The 26,159-nt window shown below is 42.1% G+C and overlaps 1 protein-coding gene across 2 annotated transcripts in view; it reads right to left on the bottom strand.

The window, feature by feature from the left end:
* The window catches only part of FBLN5 (fibulin 5), a 390,190-nt gene that overhangs the window by 304,230 nt on the left and 59,801 nt on the right, over positions 1-26,159 (bottom strand). The window contains exons 2-4 of one of the 2 annotated variants that reach the window (XM_078660068.1): positions 10,545-10,599; positions 9,115-9,166; positions 8,091-8,339 (exon numbers count right to left, since the gene is read on the bottom strand). In XM_078660068.1, the coding sequence (XP_078516194.1) occupies positions 8,091-8,339; positions 9,115-9,166; positions 10,545-10,599 (356 nt within the window). The remainder of the gene's footprint in view (positions 1-8,090; positions 8,340-9,114; positions 9,167-10,544; positions 10,600-26,159) is intronic. The other variant, XM_078660067.1, reaches the window with a different exon arrangement.

Raw genomic sequence — 26,159 nt, forward strand, 5'->3', positions numbered from 1 at the left:
GAATGGGTGGAAATTTTGTGAATTCCAGGGTATGTCCTTTGGATATAACGTCCAGGACCCATTGGTCGGAGGTGATTGTGGACCATTTGTAAAAGTACTTCGAGATGCGACCTCCAAGATTTACGGTCGGCAAAAGGAAGGGTCTGAGGCAGTCACTGCTTTTTGGTGTTTGATCCACCTCTATAAGTGGATTTCCTTTGGTAAGGTCTGGAGGTGGATTGTCGAGTTTGAGATTGATAGGCACCCCTCTGTCTGTTATCGTTGTAGGTGTTGTATGAACGATATTGACTTGAGCCACGAAAAGTAGAGGAGCCTCTACCTCTACCCCGTGCACCCCGAAAGGGCCGTTTCTTGTATTGTAGGGTCGCCAAAGATTTCGCAGTGTCAGTGTCCTTTTTGATCGCCTCAAGGGCATCATCCACATGTTTGCCAAACAATAATTCTCCGTCATACGGTAAATCTAGGACTCTTGCCTGTACTTCTGGACGGAAAGTGGTAGATCGCAGCCAGCCTTGACGCCTCAAGACTGCAGCCCCCGCCAATTGTCGAAACCCCGTGGAGGAAATATCGAGTGCACAATCAATGATTTCGGAAGAAATCAACTCTCCCTCGTGAATAATCGCCTGTGCTTCTGCCCGGATCGCCTCAGGCAGCTGAGGAATCAATGCAGCAACCTCGGACCACATCTGGCGGTCATAACGGCCCAGTATAGCCAGAGTGTTTGCCGCCCTCACCGTAGTAGCCGCCATGGTCGTGAATTTCTTTCCTATGGAATCCAATTTGCAGCCTTCCTGATCAGGAGGAGACGTGAGTGGCGTTGCCGGATTGCGCGATCTTTTTTGTGCAGCCTGAGTAATTACCGAATCTGCTTTCGGTTGAGACACCAAGCAGGCCGGGGAAGACGCCGGAGCTTTGTATTTCCTGTCCAATCTGGGTAAAACCGCAGGAACAGAATTGGGACGTTCCATCAATTTAAGGCCTTCCTTCCAAATATAGTCCACGATTGGTATAGTGTGGGATTGCCTTTGTGATATGTCTTTAAAGTCATATAGAAAGCAGTCACTTTCATGCTGTTGTTGTTCGACTTTGAGATGAAACCGTTTTGTAGCACGGATCATCAAATTGTGGAAATGTGCCATGTCCACTGGGGGCGAATGTAGAGGCGAGGTGGGCGGAGTGGAAGGTGTTTGAGCCCTATAATCGTCCCACTCAGCCATGTCGGCGTCATTGTCGTCGTCATCAGTATTGTGAGGATCCGGATCCTCGTCGCCAGTGGCAGGACGAGCACCATCCGGTGAAGCAGGTGAAACTGGTGTAGGTGCCTGAGGAAGTTGCGGTTGAGGCTGCGGAGGAGGCAGTGGTGCTGGAGAAGGTAGAAGAAGGAAACCTGCGGTTATAATCATCCAGCATGTGCTGAAGGTTCATTACCAAAGATAGAGGTATCTGAGTAACAGGTTCTGAAGGCACCGGGTCGGACGTATCAACAGGAAACAATTCAGTCCCATCTTCGACATTGTCCACCACATCACCCTCGTCACTATATTCCTGGCACTTAATGTTTAAATCCGAAGGACTGGTTGCCTGTTTAAAAAATCCTTCCACTTCTGAATCGTTTCCGGATTCTTCCTCACCAGACTGGAATAATTTGTCTGGAAGACGAGTGCCACTCCTCACAGGACTCAGTTGGATGAGTGGTATGGTCCGCAAAGAAGAAGCAGTAACCACTGTGTAGACGGAAGCCGTTTTTGGTAGAGGTTGGTGCGACGCCAACGAGCCCGTTGGCGTAAATGCGGCACTGTCAGCAACACCCTGAGGCGGGTGCATCGTCGACAAAGAGGCCATCGGCGTCGACTTGAACGGAATTTTCTTCGTCAACGAGGATTTCTTGTCCGTCGACGGGGCTGTCGACGAAAGCGGGGCTTTGTTCGTCGACGAGAGTGGAGCTTTGGTCGTCGACGACGAAGGCGTCGACGGGTTGAGAGTCGTCGACGAGGCCGTCGACGAGGCCGTCGACGATGTAGTGTTGGTCGACGGAGGCGCCGTCGACGGAGGCGCCGTCGACGGGCCCGTCGACGGGGCGCTGGGTGGAGGCTTGGTCTTCGTCGACGGTGTATGCGCCGACGATGGATGCGTCGACGGCTTCGTCGTCGACGGTCTATCCTTGACGGTCGTCGACGAGATCTTCACCACTGAAGAGATGGGTCTCACCTTCGTGGTCGCCGTCGACGAGGTGGTCGTCGTCGACGTAGCGCTGGTGGACATGGAACATGTCGTCGTCGACGTGGAGGTGGCAGATACAGATTTCGTCGACGCTGAAGACGTCGACGGGCGCGTCGACGAGCCCGTCGACGAGCCAAAACCAGATTTCTTACTGGTAGGTAAGGCTTTGGGCGCAGACGTCAGAGAACGAGGTCCCGTAGACGTGCCCTGAAGCGAATCCTGTGGGGAGACAATCCTAGAGGACTCCAACAGTCTACTCTTCTTGAGAAAAGGAGAAGGAACCTCGGTCTCAGACCCACGCTTCTGAGAGGACTTTGAAGCAAAAGATGACAGGCTCTCCACATCAGAAACCACAGACTCCTAAGTCTTCAACTTCTGTAGCCACAGAAGGAGACGGGCCTCTCTATCTCTCAGAGTCTTAGGAGGGAAAGTGCGACAGTACTTACAGTTTTTCACCTCATGGTCTGGGTAGAGACAGTAAATGCATTTACTGTGTGGATCCTCGTGGAAAAGGCGCAGTTTACCACATGAAGGGCAGGCTTTAAACAGAGATTTCTTGTTTGAAGACATTTTCTTGAAGAAAAAACAGGTAAAGTTGAAGAAAACTGAGCAGAGCTCAGGGAGACTCCCTTCACACGACGTGCGGTAGAAAATCTGAGGACTTGGGCTTCTGAGGAGAAGGTTCTAGAGGAGGCTACAGCCTGATTGGCTGGAATGTGATCCAACACATAATGACAATCAAGCATGTGAATTCAAGCATGTGAATCTATGAAAGACACCCCTAATACTGGAGAACCAGGCTACCACTTCCGGCCAAACTTATTGAGAAAGTCATGAATGCACAGCTATGTGACTTTCTCAGATCTTCTCAGTGCTTGGACATAGCCCAACATGGGTTTAGGGAAGGCCATAGCACCGAGACTGCCCTGATCAAGTCCACGGAAGAGATCAGGAAGGCGCTGGATGCAGGAGGACGGGCAGCTCTGGTACTCCTCTATCTTTCCGTGGCCTTCGACATGGTCCATCACAGCATTTTGGTGGATCGTTTAGAAGGCTGCGGAATTCAAGGGACAGCCCTGAGCATACTGAAATCCTTCCTAGCCGACAGGGTTCAGGTGGTGCCCCTGGGAGATTTTGAATCTAGACCTTTCAAACTCCCAGGGGGGGTCCCTCAGGGCTCCTCCTTAAGCCCCACACTATTTAATATTTACGTTTCCTCCCTCGCCCCGGTGATTCGGTCATTTGGATTTGAACTAACATCTTACGCAGATGATACACAAATTGTGGTATCTCTGCTCCCGCGGAGAGAAGAAGGAATAGCGGCTAGGTTCCAGGACTGTATGTCTGCGGTGAGCTCATGGATGGCTGGCAACTGTCTTAAATTAAACTCCTCTAAAACTGAGGTTCTTCTCTTCGGCACCGATGTTAGCTTCTGGAGCCCCAAATGGTGGCCCCATGATATGGGAGCCCCACCCATTCCGGCAACGAAAGTAAAGAACCTGGGAGTTCTTATTGACAGCCAACTATCTTTTAAACCACAGGTCAATGCTTTAACATCTTCCATTCACTGGATTATGAAAACCATTAGGAAAGTTCTCCCTTTTTTATCAGACAGTAGCAGGAAAACAGTGGTGACAGCACTTGTGCTGTCCCGCCTTGATTACTGCAACAGTCTTTTTTTGCAAGCCCAGCAAGGGCTACTTAATAAACTGCAGATGCTGCAAAATGCAGCTGGTCGATTAACTAATGGCCTGCCCAAGTTTGCACCGGTGGCACAGGAACTAAGGAAATTGCACTGGCTCCCGGTACGCAAGCGGATAATGTTTAAATCATTTTGTATGGTGTACAAGGCAGTGAATGGACTGGGTCCATCCTTTCTTCAACAACATTTTCAACTGTACACGCCAGGTAGACAGCTAAGATCGGCAAATAAAGGGCTAGTCAAGACCTGTCGGATCAGGAAAGCACAATGGGGAGGCCGTAGTTTCATCTCTGGAGCCTCCACTGTCTGGAATAAACTGCCCCTGGCCTTGAAACAAAGTACCATCCTGATGGCCTTCAGAAAAAACATTAAAACTTGGCTCTTTGGCCTTTAGAAATCAACGGACATCTTTGGGGAGACATCACATCATTTCAGCGTCAGGACACCGCTCGGTAACAGCGCGCTTTATAAATGGTATAAATAAATAAATAAATATATTTTAATGTAGCATTATATTAACTACTGAGCCACTCACGACTATTTTTATATCATGACCTCTCACAATAGAGTAATGCCTCTGCTAGAACAACCTCAACTGAATTCATAAAAACTGTTGCATTCATTTATTCCTTTCAACACAGACTTGGTTGCCAGTCACCAGACAGTGCCTAATATATCTTATTTATCCTTCTAGAGATGTAGCCTCTTGAACTTACCACTATAACTCTGCACCAATGAATGGAACAGTTGAAATGTACAATTTTTCTGCTAGGTAAACCGCTCACTCTTTAGTGGACCCAGCTTCTCTGGCTTTCTATCTGTGGGTCGTGTCTCTTGGACTCCTTGTACCTCCACCGTGCCTCTTGTGAGCACCACTTAGAAGCAGACATTCAAAATGTAGGTTTACGCTCTTCCGCAGGCAGATTTATAAGTTTGATTCTGTTTTCAGACTTGTACGTAGAAGGGGAAGGACTCCTGTGGTCCAACTATAGTTTGGAGATCACCATGTCCCTACTTTTTGAATCACAATTAGGTTTTCGTTACAGATTCTATGTATTACATAGTGATGCTTTGAACTATAGTTTGGAGATGAATGTATCTCTACTTCTCTAATCATAATTAATGTTTTTGTTTTTTTACGCAGGCAACCTTTGAAGCAGACCAGAAGTCCTCTGTTATTTAATTGCCGTGAACGATCTAGATATGCTGTATAGAAAAGTTAGATGTTGGACATTGAAGTATCAAACCATTCACGTTTCCTAGTGTTGAATCAGTTATAGATCCTCATCTGCCCATTAAAAATTATAATCCTGAAATCATAATAGTTCAATTTGTTTATTATAGAAGCCTTTTGTTTTCAAGCGTTAGTTCATGTTTATGGATACAGTGTGTAACACGTTCTGTTTTAGGGAAGGTTAGACAGCCTTTACATTTGAAAAATACTAACATTTCTGTAGATACTGTACTTTAAATGTATATTTTAGAGCGGAAAGGTAAACTCTATTGTTTTCATTACCATTTTCGGATAGATTATTATCTTATTTTCACTATTATTCTAGTTTGGTTTTAATTTACTAATTAAGCAATTACAACTCACTACTTACGACAAGACTTGCAGACCCCTCCTCCCTTTGTCTAGGACCACCCCACTATTTCATGTCACACATTCTTGAAGGCTAAAGATTTGCAGTCAAAGGCACTGCACTGCCACACCTGCTCAGAAACATCCCTAACATGTTCTCTTTCACAAAGTATCGGAAAACCAAGGTGGTCACTTCATCAGCTGATCAGTCCCCCTCCCTCTTCTATTGTAACCTGACAGGGTGTCTTGAGGTTTAGAATATCTGCTGTGTCCTACATGTCTCTGAAAATAAAATTAGAGTAACTAGAAAGGCTCCCCCCTCTACATTCCCAGAATGTCTACCCTTCTGTAAAACCTGTGCCAGACTCAGAAATTCTAGCCGCGCCATGTCTTAATCAGCTTTTAACACTTGAGCCTGGCCCCTCTTTACCTTAACACTAAAATCAGCTTCTATTGTCAACAACAACAAAATCCTTTTTCAACCAATGTTTGGTCATAAAAGCACATAGAAATTAATACAAAGATCACAGTTAATAAAGATAGAACAATTCATCAAATGCAATCAATGAGATTAAAAAAAAATCTGAAATCACAGCAAAAAGTAACATTGCATAAAATGTCCTAAGCTTCAGAGCTGCAATGATATAGGTAAGTACAGCTTTCTTTGCAAGTTTTTTAGGGTAGCTAAAGGTTGAATGTATCCCAGACCAGCTTCTATTGTCAAACCTCGGCCACTTAGAAGCGGAAATGATCACTGACTCTGAAACTAGCTAGTAATTTGTGTCTAAGAGCAAACATTGATATTCTGTACAAGCAGCTGTGACTTAGATCCACCTCCAGGCCCACACCCACTTCGGTTCAGTCTGAATAGCTTCAGGCAGTACTCAAGGCACATATATTCTAAATAGCAGTGATGAATTTATAGAACCAGTAGACGTGTCAGGATGTTAGTGCTCTGTATACGTGTACGGGCATCAATCAATTGACAGTGACAAATTACTCACTGTAATTCAATGGCACTGTTGCATCAAAATTCTCTATAAAAAATGGATATTGCAAGGCATGTGGTTCATCTTGTGGTAAGTTCTCAAATGTAGTAGTATAAAAGTAGTTTGGTCGGATTACTCACTTGTTGAGTGACAGATAAATGTAAATACAGTTTTCAAAATCAAGCAAACATACATATAAAGACACATTTAAAAAATATATAAAATAAACTAGGTACAATGTCAATTTATGAACGCAATTCGAACCCAAGACTTTGGACTTTTTCGGCCTATTTTACCAACTTTAAACTTTCTTCATTATTATTAGCAGAAAGAAACGGGAATGTTGCCTTAGTTACTGATGCACGTTTCATCTTTTTCTTGAATATTGCTCACGCCCTTTTCCCTAGAGACACTGTAACTAAAGCAAAAAATATCGACATAGAAACAATATCCTCAGGTGCACCAAATCAACATTTACAAATCAGCGATAGCTAATGTTCATCTATAACATATCACTACTAATGGAACTACATTAGTTCTAAGAGGAGAAATGTTTATGACATGTTTATGAGATATACTTTATAAATTTAGCATTAAATGATGCATCAAAGACCAATACACAAGAAAACAGGTGCAGGTTTACTACTTTTGGGAATTCTCAAAAATTCCTTGAAAGCTGCGACAGGTATTGGTTTCCAAGTATAATGGTGGGAATATCACATGACATGGAATTGTATGCAGGTGACAATTCCACAATGAGGAAATACAGCCCGGTGTGCAAACACACATTTTTTTAATGTTTATTTTTTCCACAAAGGACTTTTTTCCCCATAAGGAAATATCTTCCCAACACCCTCAAGTTTGGAGTCAACAATTACCCTTTCCACTGTAGAAGGTGAGTTACTTCAACCCCTTTCTGGAGTCAAACTAACCATTTCCGGGGTGGGAAATGGTCAGATCGAAAGTTGCGGATGCCCACAAACTCTCACACACATATTTGAGATAGTTCCAAAACTTCCAGGGCAAACCACACGCTAATCTGCCTACTCACCAGTGCTTGTGTGTGGATTACTACTGTGAAAAATGGCTTTGTGATTCTTCCCATAGTATATCTTCCAGGCACTGTTCCTGGCACCCACTCCCCATTTAAGTGCAAAACTGAGTTTAGCCAGATATACTGCCCCCGGATATATGGAGCCAAGAGGACTGCTGTTTTGTAAAATGTGTTTTTTTCTAATTTCATTAGGGAGCAGCCTGAGCACATTTTCAAAAGCGCATGCTTGACTTAAAATGGCAAAAGATTTCTGTAGGCAGTCACCTTCAAATCTCCTTGAGATCCCACAGTACTATATAGAGCACTCTGAGGCTGCCATGGTGGCATGCTGACATCCTATTAACCTTCACAGATACACGATACAAGATCACTGCACTGGACGAGAATTAATCTGTACAATGTCCTACTAAAAGTCAAAACCCTAGACTACATAGAAATTATTTGAAAACATTTAAGTGGACATCTTTCCTAGACTTCACAGATTTCATTTTCAGATGCATTCGACTGATGCTGCCCCACGCGCCAAAGTTACATATGACTTACCAACACACTGGTTGCTTTCATCCATTGTGTACCCAAAGCGGCAGAGTGGAGGCCTGGAGGCAGAAGGGAAGTTGGGCGCAGGTACAGGTGCAGGAGGAGGTGGATAGGCATTGGGGCGCTCATAAGGACTTGCATAAGGGTCGCGGTACACAGTACTTCTTCGGGGAATGCATAGGTATCCTCCGTTCTGATTTACACACATCATATCTCCTCGGCAGGCTTCAGCGATGGTGCGGCATTCATCAACATCTTAAGAATTAAATAAATCATGAAAGAGAAGGATCAGCAATGAGATGATGTCCACATCCTACACAATTGTCCCACTACCCATTAGCATACAAAGGTACACTGTACGTACACTTTTCAGGATGCAGATGGACAATATATGGTGTAATTCTTACACTCTGGACTGAGATCTAGACAAGACATTATGCACGGTCTATTTTCTAAGTTCCTGTCTGTACATTGTGAAATGCCCATATAATTAATTTATTTACACATTTGGTATCATGCACATAAATTCGATTTAGAATTGTAATGAATCTACTGCATATACGCTACACACAAGTACTTTAGGTTTGTACTTTTTTGTTACACAGAAGCTAGACATATGCCTTGCATCTGACGTAATGCACATAAGATGGACCTTGGCCTATATTCGTCAACAGGAGTATAGAGAGGACATAGCTGGTATCGAAGCAAACCTTACAGATGAGCTTGTATATAGTGTCATGCTTGTGAACTCTGCAATGGGAGGTATCAGGTGTCATACACATATAAGGACTTTGGAGGGAATGTGTCTGTTGGGATGAGAATGAACTGGACAAAGGCCAATATAAAGATTGTGCACATGGATTTAGGGCTCAGGCTGGTGTTGGAATTCCTGGTGTTAGGGCAGTATCTGGCACCATGCTCTAGGGTTTGAGAACGTGGTTCCACTGCTTTACATCCATGGAGGGCAAAAATACATTAAATAGTTGCTCTTTCAATTAACTATCCGTTACGTTCCATTGCCATTTCTTACCTAAGCACTGTCCAGATATGCGGTCCATTTCAAATCCATTGCTGCATTCCTGCTGAAAGAAAATAGAACAGAATTGTACGTTGAAATTTAATATTTGAGTCCATGAGAGCGACAAAGGGAATAACAATAGTGACCATTTATAGTGCGTACAATAAACTGTATTCACTATTGGATGCTGATTACAATGTCACTAGTAGGCAACCAATGCTCTAAGACTCTAGTCCCTCCATACCATAAACCTGGGAGAAGGTGTTAAAAGCAGCATGGGGCATGTGTCCGGTAGCAGATCTACTACCAAGCAAATCCCGAGCATCACACATATTCCCGAATAAATGTCTGGTTTTTGGAAAGTGACAGGAAAGGGAATATCTTTATTTTCACTTTCTTCCAAAGGCCAGTTTTATTGAGGAATTTTATAAGTGTATTGATTTATTATGATATTTGGTGTAGAGCAAATTCAGTTCACTGCTACATCTGAGTGCATGATTGTTAAGAAAATGGCAAATAGTAATGCCATTTCGTTTGTTTTAGGGGACTATCACCGATTGAATGGTGTCTTCTCAGCTGAGGTTCCATTGGGTGTGTATCACAGAACCTGCCTCAGGAACCTTTGTCTGGTGGTTTGTGAATAAAGGCTGAAACATCCTACTTCCAATCAGAAAAATGTGTCAAACTTACAAAGGATTTTAAAGTGATCGCTTGCTGTATGCCTCAAGGCAAAGGCCAGATATGATAGTTTCCACTCTGTATTCTCTACACCAAATGCTTTAGCGAATAGAGAGGTTTTCAAGTCGTCCACTAATTTTCAATACCGCACCTGGGATCTCAGGTTTGGATCCGGGTCATTCCAAAGATGATGCCAGGATCCTTGAGGGTTTTGCACCCGTTTTTCAGTTTCAGTGTATGATGGCAAAAAAACACCTTCTCATTGGATCATAAGGTTTGAGGGGAAAAGTAGGATGAAGACAACAATTGAAAGCAGAGGCAGGAGGGATTACATCTGAATCTAAAAAAACAGGAGTATAGTAGTAATGTTTTTTGAGAGTCAGCCACAACTTCTGTACATTGGTTATTTACCCATAAATTCTGCCATCTGTGTAATAATAGTCTGATAGCTCTGGACGGCAGATTGAGCAAGCATGCTCTTGAGAAACATGTGACATTCTTGCCTTATCGTTCCAAGGCCCTAAAAGGTGGTCATCTCACAACCCATTTCAGATCTCCGGAATGCTTGAAATTAAGGTTGTGTAGCTTCCGGACTTTGGCGGTTCAGCATTGTAACCACTTTTTATGACTGAGACCATTTTGGTCACTTTATATACATTGGGAATAAATTCCATGGTCTTACAATAGAATGCAATTATATTGTAATTTACACATATGCCAAAAAGTCATCTCATGAATAAACAATCTGGGTTATGCATGCTTACTTGTGCACTCCCTTGGTGTCTGAAGCCGATGGCAAGCAGGAAGAGGGCCAGTATCCTGGAAAAGGAAGAGAAAAGTACATGAAAAAGTTGGATCTTTTGACTGACAGCCGGTTCTCTAGGAAGCTATTATTGACTTGTGACAGAATGTGTCACTGTATTTCTGTCTTTTTGTCTATGAGGTTTTATGCCAGTGCAGGGAACTATAATCTCCTTCTCACGAGGCATAGTTTGCATTATATTAACAAAGGCAGGGTTGGACTGACCATATGAGCCACATGAAAAATTCATGGTGTGGTTGGGACAGTGGTCCGCATTCAGATCTGCATAAACTGAGGCATTCTTAGTCCATACAACCCTAAAACCTTGACAACCATCACGATTTCAGAACATTCTTCACACAAGCCCGCAAAAAACATACCCTGACACCACACTAAGCATACCGTAACACACCACAGACCATACATACCTTTCTATGCAGCTCGGCACACAAAATCACAAATATTGATGATTAAATATCAAATCAGAATATTGTTAAAGTATCAATCGTTGGTGTACTCTTACTTTACTTAACTCCATATATGTGTACCTTGAAAATATATATATATATACACACACACATATTACTAGTTATAATTAGGACCTATTTTCCATAGGAAATCCGCAACATTCTATTTGCAATAACTTTGGCGCCGGTTGACGAATCTTCGCGAAAATTTCAAAATTCGTGGGGTGCTCCAGTCTGCTCCTATCCTGAAAGTTTGGGGTGATTCGTCAAGCAGGGGCAGAGAAAAAAGGGGGGTCCCAAAACGTGTTTTCCCCATGCAATTTCCCATAGGAACCTTTAGTCACAGCTACAGCTCGAACTGCTGAACGGAATTACACCAAATTTGGCAAAGAGGTAGTCCTTGGTTTATACTCGTGCCTTTTCATTAAATGGTGTAAATCTGTTCAGTAGTTTTTTAGATACTTAAGGAAAAATATATATATATATATATCTGATCGGAGCCTAACAACACATCTCATCGTGAGATCTGATTGGCTGTCAGCACTTCATCCAAGAAGTGTTGGCAGCCATCTTGGGACCAATATACATGATAGCACCTCATTAAAAAGCATTGCAGTTAATAGAAGGTTTTAAGACTTTAGTTACATTATAAATCATTTGTTGATGGTCCCATACTCATTTTAGGAATTGTGTTGTGTTCTAAGGTGATTTTACCATGTGAAAAACCCTTCTGCTGGGATATCATGAATCATGTTTCAGAGAAACCTATTTTCTCATGCTTTTCCCACAGAGGTTTGGAAGGTGATCTATAAGCTAAACGGAGAGCATATTTTCTGTAAATTCACATTATCTTTCTCAGTCACATGAGAATGAAGTCTGACATTCTCAGTAAAACATGTACATCCAACAAGGGCAGAGACTGTAAAGCACACCTGAAACCATCTTGATTAGAATAAAGTGGTAACTCTTAAAACATTTAAATTGCAAAGGAAAAAAATAAGGGGGCTCATTTTGCCAAAGAAATTGTGATTAGTGCTGAAGAAAGAAAAATTAGGGCACATTTTGAGTGGCTTTTCAAATCATCTTCTATTTCATTAAAAAACATTCTGACATGCAGACTGAAACATGTACTTTCAATACCAGCAGCAGACTTCCCTGGTGAACAGTAGCTTTACTACAGTGATCTAATGAGCAACTAGAGTGCAAACATTCTGAATTTACGGCAAATGGGTGACACATCAGAATGCCTTCTTGATAAAATCAAAGTAAAAAACTGAAAGTATTTCCTACTGAGGAGACTGTAGTAAATAAGAAAATTAGGAAACTTCATAACAAATTAGTCTCCCAAGATGGACACCAGAGACAAAAGAGCCCAAATGTAGCACAAATATCACATAGATGTAGCCCAAGTATAGCCCAATGACAGAATGTCCCAGAGTGTTCTAAAGAACAACTAGAGAGCTAACAGTCTTACTTATGACAAAAAGACAAAAATATGGAACACCTGAAGCCATCTTGATTGGAATAAAGTGGTAACACTTAAAACATTTAATTTTCAAAGGAACAAAATGTGGGGGTTCATTTTGCCATAGAAATTATGATTAGTGCTGCAGAAAGAAAAATTAGGGCACATTTTGACTCCTCAAATCCTCTTCTATTTTCAATAATAAATTCTGACATGCAGACTGAAACATGCACTAGAGTACCAGCAGCAGCCTTCCCTGGTGAGCAGTAGCTTTACTACAGGGATCTAATGAGCAAATAGAATGCTAACATTAAGAATTTATGGCAAATGTGTGACGCATCTGAATGCCTTCTTGATGGAACCAAAGTACAAAACTGAAAGTATTTCCTACTGAGGAGACTGTAGTAAATGAGGAAATTAGGAAACTTCATAACAAATAATTCTCCCAGATGTGGGTAACGTGCTCTCCATGTCACTGGAATCAAGCGTCGCGTACCATAATGCGCATGTGTTGCGAATGCGCGGGAGCAGGAGTCGCGGACTGGTCGCATACCAATCGCGCACATCACGTAATAATAAATGGATATGATGTAACTGAAAAACACGCAGCCATCGCACACCGCACGCAGATCCTTCACGACTTTTCTAAAATAGCGGCAAGAATCCACTCACCCACCGGGATGTGTACGCTTTGGGTGCGTGACTCAGAAACATTTTTTTAATTTAGTTTTTTAAAGAAAATATTATAAATATATTAAAAGAAAAAAAGAAAACAAAAAAATTAAACATTGCAGTTTGATTTAAAAAAAATTGCAATTTTTAGAAAAATATATAATGTTATTTAATGAATAAAATATTTATAAACAAACAGTTAAAACATTTTAGAAAATCAGTTAAAAAAATAGGTTTTACTACTATTACAATAAAAAAATTGGCATTTAAAAAACCTTTGAAATTCACTGAAAAAAGAATAGGTTTCCGAGATGTTATAGTTAGAAATTAGCATTTGAAAAAGCTTTGAAATTCACTGAAAAAACCATAGGTTTCAGAGACGTTATAGTTAGAAATCAGCATTTAAAAAACCTTAGAAATTCACAGAAAAAAACAGGTTTCAAGGATGTTATTGTTAGGTGGACATTTCACTCGTACAAAACCATAGAAATTCCTCCGTTATAGTTAGTTCTGCTAACTATAACTTGCGCGCCCGCAATGCACTGCTGATGATGTCACATATTACATCATTCATGACATGGTCAGTGACATCACTGATGATATCACTGATGATATCTCATATGACATCACTGATGAAATCATCCATGTGACAATCTGATACACCTCATCATACACTAGTATAACCTTTCATCACTCACTAACCATATTTTTAACCATTGACACACCAATACCAGTTACTACATACCCACTCACTGATTCCTAAGCCTACACACACAACTACCCATTAAACAACAGAATCACTTATACATGCAGTCACTAATTAATAGAACACTATCAAATGCACTTATACACATATATAGACATTGACACATCAGTAGTCCTCAGTCAGGTATGCAGTCATCCTTCTCACTCATGAAAAAAATTAATCACACTTACATCTACTCACACAATTATACACACAACACCTCATTTATTCAAACACATAGTAACTCATAGTTAATATGTTAAAAAATCACCATTACAATTATACACTCATTCATATTGTTACTCTCAAAATCACTGACTCTTACATATACTTATTTATATACACCAACTCTCACATACAATGACTTTTATTTGTTTACTTTGTTGAAGATGTATAACTAAAACATATATTCGCTCACCAACACACAAATAAATACACTCAGTCACCCAAACAACTGTTTCCACATGCACTCTTAAACCTATACACCTAGTCAATCAACCATTTACACATCTATGCATAGAGTTACACACACTCATCCAACCACACACAAACTCAGTGTCCCACACAAATACTCACCCAACTAATCAATAACTAATATACACACTCATGTAGTTAGTGACCAACTGATGCAGCATGTTATACAACAACAGAGACAGTGTTGCACACATTCACATAGTTTAGTTACTAATCCATGTATTAAGTGAGACACTTTTAACTACTCACTTAAACAGACAGTCAGACAGGTACTAAATCCTCCATCCAGACCGTTATATATCCACTCAATCTTCAATACAGATTGGTGTATATATATGATTCAAATGCATAATTGACGAACTCGTGCCAAAACCGCAAAAATGGTTAAATTTGCCCACTTGAGGGCTTCATTAAGATTGTGTTGAGAAATCGAAATTCCGTTATGGTCCAATTATAATACAAATGCATGAGTTAAATGCTTTAGGTACAAATAAGTTTGAATTGTGTTAAAAAATATGTTTATTTTTGAAAAAGACCAACAAATTCAATGTTCTGCTACACGTATGAACAAAATTAACAAACTACATGTCCCAGAATGCCTGTACAAATTTACAGGAAATGATGTAATTTGCAAGGGTTCCCACCCCCTTTTCTCCCCCCTTCTTTTTTTTGTATTTATTTAACAGTAACAATTGTTCAAAAACACTAACCTGTGAGCAAGGTCTCCGTAGAGACCGAAACGCGTTGGGTTTTGCTGGTTGCTGGAATAAAGAAATTATAATTTGACTTCAAACCCGGTGTGGTTTTGGAATTTTTCACACGGGAGTGCATGAGGAAAAGACTTCCCTACGGGAAAAGCAGAATTCTTGTAAATCACAGCGGGTCCTGCTGCGCCTCGCGTGCACCGCCCCAGAGCACCCGGGAGCCTCCGACCCTGGGCCAGACTGAATCCCATATATATATATATATATATATATATATATTACATATTTAAATTTCAAACTAAACCACATTCACTGGATGATGTCTTCAGTGATGTCATCAGTGATGTCATTTGGGATGTCATCAGTGATGTCATCAGTGATGTCACTGACAATGTCTTGAATGATGTAATATGTGACATCATCAGCAGATCATTGCGGGCGCACGAGTTATAGTTAGCAGGACTAACTATAACGGAGGAATTTCTATGGTTTTGTATGAGTGAAATGTCCAGCAAACTATAAAACCCCTGAAACTTATGGTTTTTTCTGTGAATTTCTAAGGTTTTTTAAATGCTGATTTCTAACTATAACGTCTCTGAAACCTATGCTTTTTTCAGTGAATAAATATATATATATATATATATATATATATATATATATATATATATATATCTCAGCAACAGTCTCCCTCCGAAAAAGAAGCAGAAGCCCTGAGGAGACTTGTTGGAAAGGCATTTATTTCCTCAGAACGGTTCTCGTGGCAGCAGATGCATTTCGGCATTGCGCCTTCTTCAGCGCCCAACACAAGAAAGGAAAGTCATGGTAAGTGTTCACCTTGCTGCCTCTTCTGTAGATGATGTTGGTCCGCTCCTCCCCCAAAAAGCAATCATGCTCACCTGTTGCAGGGCTTTTACAAAATGTTCAGACTACAACTCCCAGGAAGCTTAATGTTCAAAGCAACTCGGGTCGGTGAAGTGAGGGGAGTGAGTTGGTTAAAATAACAGCAGCGGATCACAAATAAAGCAGGATACCAAGACCCTCCACAAAGGTTCTGTGTCAATAAAGTCTCTCCTTGAGTCCCCTCGTGTACCGCCTCAGCCCCCCGCACAGGAAGAGGAATGAGCAGGGGTCAAAGTGCACGAAGCAAATATATATATATATATATATATATATAGATATATATATGTTCGTCACAATTCGCTAATGTACAACGAAAGTAAACGGCACTCCAAAGTCTTTTGTCCAGAAAGGAATTTATTCGGCAGACCCCCTGCCCCCTCGACAAACGCGTTTCACCACTAGGGCTTCGTCAGAGATATATATATATATATATATATATATATATATATATATATATATATATAGAGAGAGAGAGAGAGTGATCTTCAAGGTCCTGGTATGATGTTTTCAAATAATTTTGACCTCTTTAGAGCTTCCCATTGTAATATAGAACAAAAAAACATTGTTAACTTTCCACACATAGGGGCTGATTACGATGGCTGTGTCTGGCACATCCGCGGTGCTGGCGGAAAACATTTTCCACACTCCTGCGGCGGTCTCCGCGTCTGCCACATTACAATGGGCAAAGATAGCCCATTTCCCGCCCGCTGCAGACTTTTCAGATCCGCATGAAATTTCCTTCTGCAACGGTGGCGGAGGGAGCCAATAGAGAGAGACCGCCATGCGGAATGACGTTACGACTGCCGCACAAATCACGATGCCTCAAACAGCCCATTACACCACAGCAGAAAATCTAGCCATTCGGAGACGGTGGAAGCACTGCTGCGGAGAGCAAAAATCGAATCCGGACACCTCCACGTATTCCTGACCGCTGGTTGAATGGCGGTTTTGGGTCTTTCTGCAGCAATTCCGACTGCGGTGGACAGATTTTCTGCTTTTACGGATGTTCTCGGCAGAGTATCGTGGAATCGGTCCGCCGCGGTAGGATTTTTCAGGCAGTGCATCCTAATCTGACCGCCGGTTTTGCCGCGGTACCTGCGATGGTAATTTTCCACTACCACGACGGTTGGAATGCTTTTCCGACCGCCATCGTAATCAACCCCTTAGTTCCATCCAGAATTATGTATTCCTTATTCCTTAGATGGCGTAGGCAAAGTTCACTGAATACCAACAAAAATTAGAAATTACTTTCTAAAGTTTGAAAGGTCATAGCTCAAATTTCTGTTTTAATCTGTTTTCTGCAGCATACGTAGTTGTGCCCTTCCACTTTGGATTCGTTGTGTGGCAAAGGTTTGCCTGTGGATGCAGGCAATGACAGTGGGACTGGAGATCTCAGTTGCGTGCAGGATACATTAAAAGAAGAAAAGATTTAGTAGCGGTCTTCTATGCACTCATCTGGAGAATAAGTCTTGAGCACACTGTAGGGGATGGAGAAGCGATCTAGTGGTTAAATTCCTGTTTCAGAAATCTTGGGACCTGGGCCGTAATGCTGGTTCCATACCTTACTAAAAATGTTGTGATTCTGGACACATTACTTAACCTACCTCTCCACAAAAAACAACATATGTGAAATCGTAATACAATTTTAAATAGGGTCATAACAAATGTTTGAAAAATCTCTATTTGATGTAATGTGCCTTGTTGCTCAAAAGGTGCTATTTCCTCCATTTTTAAAGCTGTTCGAACTTCAGTTGTAGCTATCATACTAGGAACGCTTCACACTTAATAAAGGTGGGGAAAGCTGCCTGACTTCGCTCAAGGTGGAGTTTAACTTTTTGGTAGTGATTTTTTACACCCAGATATCTAACTATCTAAGATGAGTGGGATGTCAGTCTGCAGGGAATAATTTTGACTGCTACCATTACAGGCTGCACTTAGCTCAGAGTAGCAGCGAGGAAGTTCCAGACATCTGATTATTATCCATTCCTCACTCAGCAGAAGTCCCACCTCTTATGGAGGGTGTCAGATATTGGATTACAAATTGGGGAGTAAGTGAACCCAACTGATTGAATGAACACAATCTGGTTAGATTAACGCACAGTTCTGAGAAAATGTATGCTCAAATCCTGGTGAGTGTGGTACAAGCAGGAAGCAGTCCCCAGAGACGTGAGAGTTAAACTCAAGCAGTATAAACAATTTTAAAGAAAAAAACACAACCCAATAAATCCCAAACTAATTTAGAAAATTTGAGAAAACGTTGATGAGAAAAAGACACCAAGATCATCAAAATAGGATAAGAGTAACCCTAGATGTGATTTTAAATGTTTAAAGGCAAAACGCACCTAGAAAAAGCAAAGTGCCATTGGGAAACAGCACATTTCTGTTGACCAGGACCTGGACACAATTTCAGGCTGACTGTGATGGAGCAGAGGTCAGATACACCAAACAAAGTATCTTTGAAATGAACACCAAACGAAGTATCTTTGAAATGAAAGATTCAATGCTGTGGCTAGAAAGGGTCTCTCAAAGTGAGATACCTTGTTGCCAAGCTCCCGCTGAAGCAGTTGGTTTTAGTGCTCAGAGTGGACACCCGGGGTTCAGATTTTTTGCCTCATCCCGATCCAAGACTTTACCTTTGGACTTTGTCACTTTTTTGGAATCTAATATCTTCGAGCAAAACAAGGCATGAAACTGTAAACAGACAGTGCTTCAGAAAGCTAGATACTGTTACCACGAGGTCCTGTTCAACATGATTTCAGCATGGAAAAAGCTCCAAGTGTTGCATACATGGTCTTCTTGCCCGCCTTCCCAGGGCAAGTTTCAGCACATTGTCCCAGTCCTCCAGAGCTCCCCAGGCAGGTTTCGAGGCACCAGGTCTCTCTTCAGTTAGGTCTCCTGCTTGATCCAGTCTTCTGTGATCAACTGGGTTCTCTTGTCCCTGAAACAGGCCAACCAATTGACTCTTGGGGAGAAGTTCCAGTCCCTCAGTGCCAGCACCGTCAGGAGTACTTGCACCTTGAATGAGTCCTCTTCCTCTAGATGGAGTCAGGATTTTGTTTTCTTCAAGTAGGTCCTTCTACTTCAGGTAGAGTCTTCCTAGCTCCAGGAAAATCCTGGGGGATGGGTGGTGGTTCTGGTGCCAGATTAATATGTGCTTTATCCAGTGATTGAGGAAATTCCGCCACTCAATCCTAACATTTTCCTCACAGTCCTACCACCTCCTTTTGCAGCACTTTCTCTTTGCCTTACTGAAAAATTAACCAGGAGTCAAAATTTCAAAATAGCAGACCTCTTTCACCATTCGACAGTTTGCATTCAGTTCCATAGCTACTCCCCTATTTAGGTGAACTCTTTTTCCCCCCACCAGACAGTGTCCAGGCTGGTTCTCTCTCCCACTGTGACTGGAGCTGGCTGTCTCGGAGGGTCCTGTGAATGAATAGGAGAAACCATCTCTCGCATCTCCAGGCCAAAAGAGGTAGTGCTAATTCTGTACTTGGTTCTGCCAGCTGTTCCTGCCCACTCCCAGAAAGCTAATCCCTGCTAAGCGATCAGCAGTTAATACTACCCTTTCCTTCCTGGGCTCAGAGGAAGGCCAATGTCTTCCGAGCTAGGATCCTGAGATGGTGAGTGAGATATGAGGTGATATTGAACACGGATGCTAGATTCATTATGTATTCAGTAGCTTGTAACTAATTATATTTTTAATTTAGTAATCTGTGAAGGATCCAATAAAATGACTTCACTCAAGAAACTGATCCATCATAAACCCCAACTTGGTTCATCCACAGCTCTAGTGTTGGTGGATGAGAAACACCAGTAGTAGCAAAATATATAATGCAGCACCTTGGCATGTGATGTCCATACATTTGCTGTGCCATTCGCTAGCATCAAAATAGAGAAAGACATAGTATCTACTGGCACAGTACTTAGAAAAGATATTCCTTATCTATGTTCATTATGTTTTCCCTAAGTGTAATACAGATGCTATACCTCCATTATGTAAACTGTTCTAGCGCTGCTTTTGATTCACTTACGGCATAAACCCCCCAAAACACCCACTAAGCTATCTGTGTATTATATAGTTTGTGTCATTATGACCAGGCAAGATCAAAAATCCATCTGAAATTTGTGATTTCATAAATTTCAGTTATATTTTATAAAACACCTAGTAAGAGTCATTCCCTCTTTAAATACTCTTAATTTTGGGACCCTGGGGAGAAGATGCATCCACATTTTTGTATGACCACACAGTTTGTTTAGCTAGGAAACTAAAGATTATATTCCATATTTCATATGCCCAAGTGCATTTTCAAATGCCCAAATAATTGTTCATTTTATATTAAGTATTTTCAGCTGACCTGTATTTCAAGCTGGAAAGAAATTACATCTGAAAGCATCAATCCTGCAGACCAACCAATATGGAGAAAACAGAGAAGAGAAAGAAAAAAGAGGGAAGGGTTTGTGTGAATGGAATAAAACACATCCACGAGGGTAATACAGACCATGGTGCTTTAAATACTTTGTCATGAGACTAATCGTGTTGTTCCTTTGGGACGATCTGTCATTCAGGCCGCTAAGAAAGAAAAAAAACAGGCACTGGCAAAGTCAAGTGGTGTGGCATTGGCTGCCAGGCTTTGGCATTGCTTGTTTTGTTTTGCCATGCTTTTTGCAAAACGTAGGGGAAGATGCTTGGTCTCATTACTCTAAATAGTGGTCCAAAAAGCACCCATTGCCTGGCACGAAAAGGAACCACCTTGTAGTGAATGTCTTCCTTGAGAAAGGGCAGAATGCGGTCACTCACGGTAAAGGTAGCCAATGGCTGAAGTGGAATGATCCATTGCCCCTTACTATATGCAGTATTGGGTGGAATAGAAATGTGAACGACACAATATCTGACCAATCATTGAGGACAGCTGACTGAAACGCCCTATAAATATATTATGCATATAATTGTAGAATCAAAAGCTCTTGGCTAATGCCAGAAACTAAAAACTAGGTCATTGACCAGGAGTTTTTCATCCTCAATACTGGATTTAGCCCCAGCTGCCTCACCCCAGACAGTGTGGACAATGCAGGTGGAAATGTTGTGGTTGTCCGTGGTCTTGGCACCTTAGAAGTAGCCTTGTGGTCAAGCATATTGCTGCACACTTCCAGTCTGTTTACACTATAATGTCAGTTGTTACTTTGTGAGCTAGAACTTTGTGGTATATTACCTCAGGATCATTACATTAGGAGAACTTTTACATGATTTTACACCTGCCTTGATATCACATGTAGGTTGGTAAATATTATTGGTAAACCCTTATAATTTATTATATATGCATATATTTACATATTTGAATATATACGAGTGTACATATATGGCATGGTAGCATTCCTTAGTCATTTTTTGGCACAGCATAGATAACATATGCTAATTATATGCTTAAAGTAGTTTTCAGAAAAATGGCACAAGGTTTTGTCAATTAACTGCCCTAGCATGGATAGCATTGGTCTTATCCTATGATTAAAAATTCTGCCTGAAAAACAAACACTTGAAGTGATTAGATTTAGAATGTTAGTAGTACTGTGCTCTATATAAAGGAGCTGCTCTCCGGATAAAGCTTGGGAACTATTCAGGGTTCCTTATTTCTCATTTGTATCATGTATGCACCACTGTACAGTTATAGTTAGGACCTACTTACCAACAAAAAATAGATTTTGTGGTTTAATAATAACTTTGGCGCTATTTGATGAATGAATCTTCCCAAAACATTCCCATAAAAGTTCATCAACCTCAGCTTCTTGTTCGAAAGTTTCAGGGGGTCCTGCAGGCAGGGGCTGAGAAAAAGAGGGGAGGGGGGTCATAAAACACAATTTCCCAGTGCAATTTCCAAAGGGACTTTGAGCAGTTCTACAGCCAAAATGGATGAGTGTAATTACACAAAATTTAGCAGAAAGATAGATGTGTATCCACAAAGAGTGTTTTTGTGATTTGGTGCAAATTGATTCTGCCGTTTTGAAATTAAAATTACAAATTGATAGATATTTGGACAATCAGGTTTGCAGGACTCTTGCAGAAGTCTCAAAGGAATGCAACTTAAAAAAATACAGCGATCTGATTGCCCGAACTGGCTTTTTTCCCAGATGCCTTGGTCCCGTGGGAGCTGGCTGCAACACGAAGAGAAGTGTTGGGGCTCAGGACAGGGGACGGAGCTCAGTCCAGGTGTTCTGAAAATGCAAAAGAATACAATGTAAAGAAGCAGGGAAGGCGTACCCTGACCCCCTGGGCCTTGTGAGGAGGAGGGGCCAGACAGACCTTTTTAAAAAAAATTGGGATTTGTCACAATCCCACATAACCCTTGTGAGAGCCAGCATGACCCCTTTACTCCTGTGAGAGTACCACTGGATCGAAAAATAATTGTAAAAAAAAGAAGTGGGGTGGGTATCTGTTGAGGCAGGCCTTTGTGAAACTATTGTCCAGGATAGGGCTTGAACCGCACAAACTAGCAGAGCATAGTGGCTGAATTTGAAGAAACTAGAAGAGTGTTGGGGTTGCATAGGGGCCAGGTAAAACACTAAAACCACTGTAAATCACCAGTTTGTTTACTCAAGTAACTATAACTCGTGACCTAAAGTAACTATAACTCACACCCCCTCCATGAACAGTGTTGTCATTAATGATGTAATTTCAGATGTTACTGTGATATTATCGATGATGTCATAGAACATGCCATGAGTGATGTAATATGTAGGGTAATTAACAGTGCAAGGCTGCTTGTTCGTTTAAAGCACTGTGTTTTAACTGAAACTTTCACCTAACTATTACGTCCCTTTTGCCTTTGTTTTTTTTTGTGAATTTCGACTTTTTTTTCAAATTTAAAGTAAGAAATGCGTTACTTACCTGTAACAGCAGTTATCCAGTATTGGTATCTTTCATAGATTCACATGCCTGAATCATTCCCCGTCGTCGGGGTGGGAGTCCCCGGTAAAATAAATATAGTAATGTCACATGGACATATACTTAGTACTAGGCCAGAGGCCTCACATTAGTAGCCTATCTAGGTCCTTATGTAAAAAGGACCAAACTTTGGCCAGTAGCCAATCAGCCCTTATCACCCTCCTCACCTTCCTGGAAGGAGCCCTTGTCCCTCAGATTTTCGTAAGCACCGTGCCAAGTAGTACCTACTGAGAAGACTTAGGTGAGCCCTTCCAGGAGAGGCGGGTGGGTTGCATGTGAATCTATGAAAGATACCAATACTGGATAACTGCTGTTACAGGTAAGTAACGCATTTCTTATCCAGTATTATGGGTATCTTTCATAGATTCACATGCCTGAATCAGAATAGCAAGCAATAATGAGCACATTTCGCAAATACATCTTGAAATGCATAATAAACTTATCAAAAGTTGTTACACAGTTTACATAGTACTCACAACCTGATAAGAAATGTGCGAGAAATTACCTGGAAGGTGGGATGATAGGAAGAAGGCTCACCTCTAATGAAATAGATGACGTAGGACCGCCTGTCCTACTGCTGCATCCTTCATAAGTGCAGAATCCAAGCAGTAGTGCTTGGTGAACGTATGTGGCGTCTTCCATGTCGCCGCTCTGCAGATGTCGACAATGGGTACCCCAGCAAAGAGCGCCATGGAAGTGGCTACCGCTCTAGTGGAGTGTACTCGAACCTTGGAAGGCAGAGGATGGCCCGCCTGTTGGTGACAGAATGCAATGGCCGATGAAATCCATCTGGAAATGCTCTGTTTTGTCAATGCTAGGCCTTTCCTGGGCCTGCTAAATGCAACAAACAATTGGTTAGATTTCCGAAATTGCTCAGTCCTGTGTATGTAGAATTTGAGACATCGCTTGAGGTCCAATGAGTGTAGAGATCTTTCTGCCGCAGATGATGGATTCGGGAAGAAAGATCTCAGGACAATAGGTTCATTGAGATGGAAAGAGGACGGAACCTTTGGTATAAATTTTGGATTAGTCCGTAGAATGACCCTGTCATTTTTAAACTGGATAAAGGGGTCTTGCACAGAAAAAGCCTGCAGCTCACTCACTCTCCTTGCTGTCGTGAGCGCCAGCAATAGAGCCGTTTTCCATGACAAATATTTAAGATCTGTTTTGTGAATTGGCTCGAACGGGTGTTTCATAAGCTGAGCTAGTACCACATTTAGTTGCCATGTAGGTGGTGACGCTCGCACTGGAGGGAAAGTTCTGAATAATCCCTTTAGAAACTGCTTGACCAGTCTGTTGGTCCATAGTGGAGCACCACAAGAAGAACGTCGAAACCTGGAAATGGCCGCCAGATGGACTTTTATTGAAGCGTGTGCCAGCCCTGAATTGGCTAAGTGGAGCAAATAGGGCAGAATTTGTGCTGGAGTAGAAGTGAACGGATGCAATTTCTGAGCTATACACCACAAACAGAACCTTTTCCACTTAAGGGAATATGTCTTATTAGTACTTTCAGCCCGGGCTAGAACGACTCTGCATTCTTGTGGAAGATCTAAATTCTGGAACTCTCTGAACTCAGGAGCCAAGCCGATAATTTGAGAGATGTTGGATCCGGATGTTGGACTTGTCCCTGGTTCATTGTAAGGAGATGTGGGCATGTCCTGAATAGAATTGGAGGTTCCAGCGATAGAAGGTGTAGTTCTGTATACCAGTGCTGGTGCGGCCACGCTGGGGCTATCAGGATCATGGTACAACTCTCTGCTTTCAATTTCCGGAGAACCCTTGGGATCAGGGGAAACGGTGGAAAGGCGTAAGCAAAGACTTTGCACCATGTCATCAAAAAGGCATTCCCTAGGGACCTCTTCTGGGGAAGCCAGCTTGCGTAACGTTGGCATTTCGCATTCGCTTCCGTCGCAAAGAGATCCAGGTGAGGCTTGCCCCAACGGGAGAACACGGAGTCGAGCGTCTTCTGGTCGAGCTCCCACTCGTGGCAAATTGAGCGCTGTCTGCTTAGCGAGTCTGCCAGGGAGTTGTCTACTCCTGGGACATACTCTGCCCGCAGAGAAATGTTGTGCTGGAGCAGCCACCTCCAAATTTGCTGAGATTCGCGAGACAACGTCTTGGATCGAGTACCTCCCTGTTTGTTTAGGTAGTGCATTGTGGTGGTGTTGTCCGTCCTCACAAGCACTGGGAAGCTCCTGATTCGGGGTAGTAATGCCCGAAGAGCTAAGCGTACTGCTCGTAACTCTAGCAAATTGATGTGGAGTCGTTTTTCTGCCACTGACCACTGACCGTGTACTTGCAATTCCTGAAGGAACGCTCCCCATTCTTCCAGTGATGCGTCCGTGGTTATGACATAAGGGGAGACTGGGAGTAGAAAAGGAAGGCCTTTGTTCAAGTTGTCGCCCAGAAGCCACCATCTCAGAGCCTTTTTCGCAGCTTGACCTGACGTTCCCTGGAAGGGAAGGCTTTCTCCTGTTGTGTATCCAATGTCGCTCCTAGGAAATTGAGACGTTGTGATGGACGTAGATTTGACTTTTCCTGGTTGAGCGTTAGGCCTAAGTTCTCGAAGAGACGAAGGCAGGCGGTAGAGGACTTGGCCACGCCTGTCCGAGTAGGAGCCTTGACAAGCCAGTCGTCCAGATAGGGAAAGACTTGATGGTGATGCTGGCGAAGGTATGCTGCTACCGGAGACAGACACTTTGTAAAGATGCGTGGAGCTGACTTTTGGCCAAATGGTAAGACTCTGAACTGGTAGTGCCTGCCTGCCACTGCAAACCTCAGGAATTGTCGATGACTCTTGTGAATGAGGATATGAAAATAGGCATCCTGGAGGTCCAAGGATACCATATAGTCTTTCGAATTGAGTAGGTGTAATACCTCCTGAAGGGTAACCATACGAAAAGACTGCTTCTTGAGGTACTTGTTTAGGTTTCTCAAATCCAGTATCGGTCTCCACTGCTTCTTCTCCTTTTTTCTGATCAGGAGTAGAATCCTCTCCCCTTTTGTTCTCGAGGAACTCTTTCCACTGCTTTTTTCTGAAGCATTAGCGAAAGTTCTTGTTGAAGTATGTTTAGATTTTTGTGTTGCGCCGGACATGGTGGATGTGGAGGAGGATGCTCCACAAACTCCAGAGTGTGTCCGAAGCGGACTAACTGCAACACCCAACGATCTGTAGTAATTTGCTTCCAATTGTGAAGGAAGTTGGTAATT

This window comes from Lissotriton helveticus, chromosome 9 (assembly GCF_964261635.1).
Source record: "Lissotriton helveticus chromosome 9, aLisHel1.1, whole genome shotgun sequence".
Classification (NCBI taxonomy): domain Eukaryota; kingdom Metazoa; phylum Chordata; class Amphibia; order Caudata; family Salamandridae; genus Lissotriton; species Lissotriton helveticus.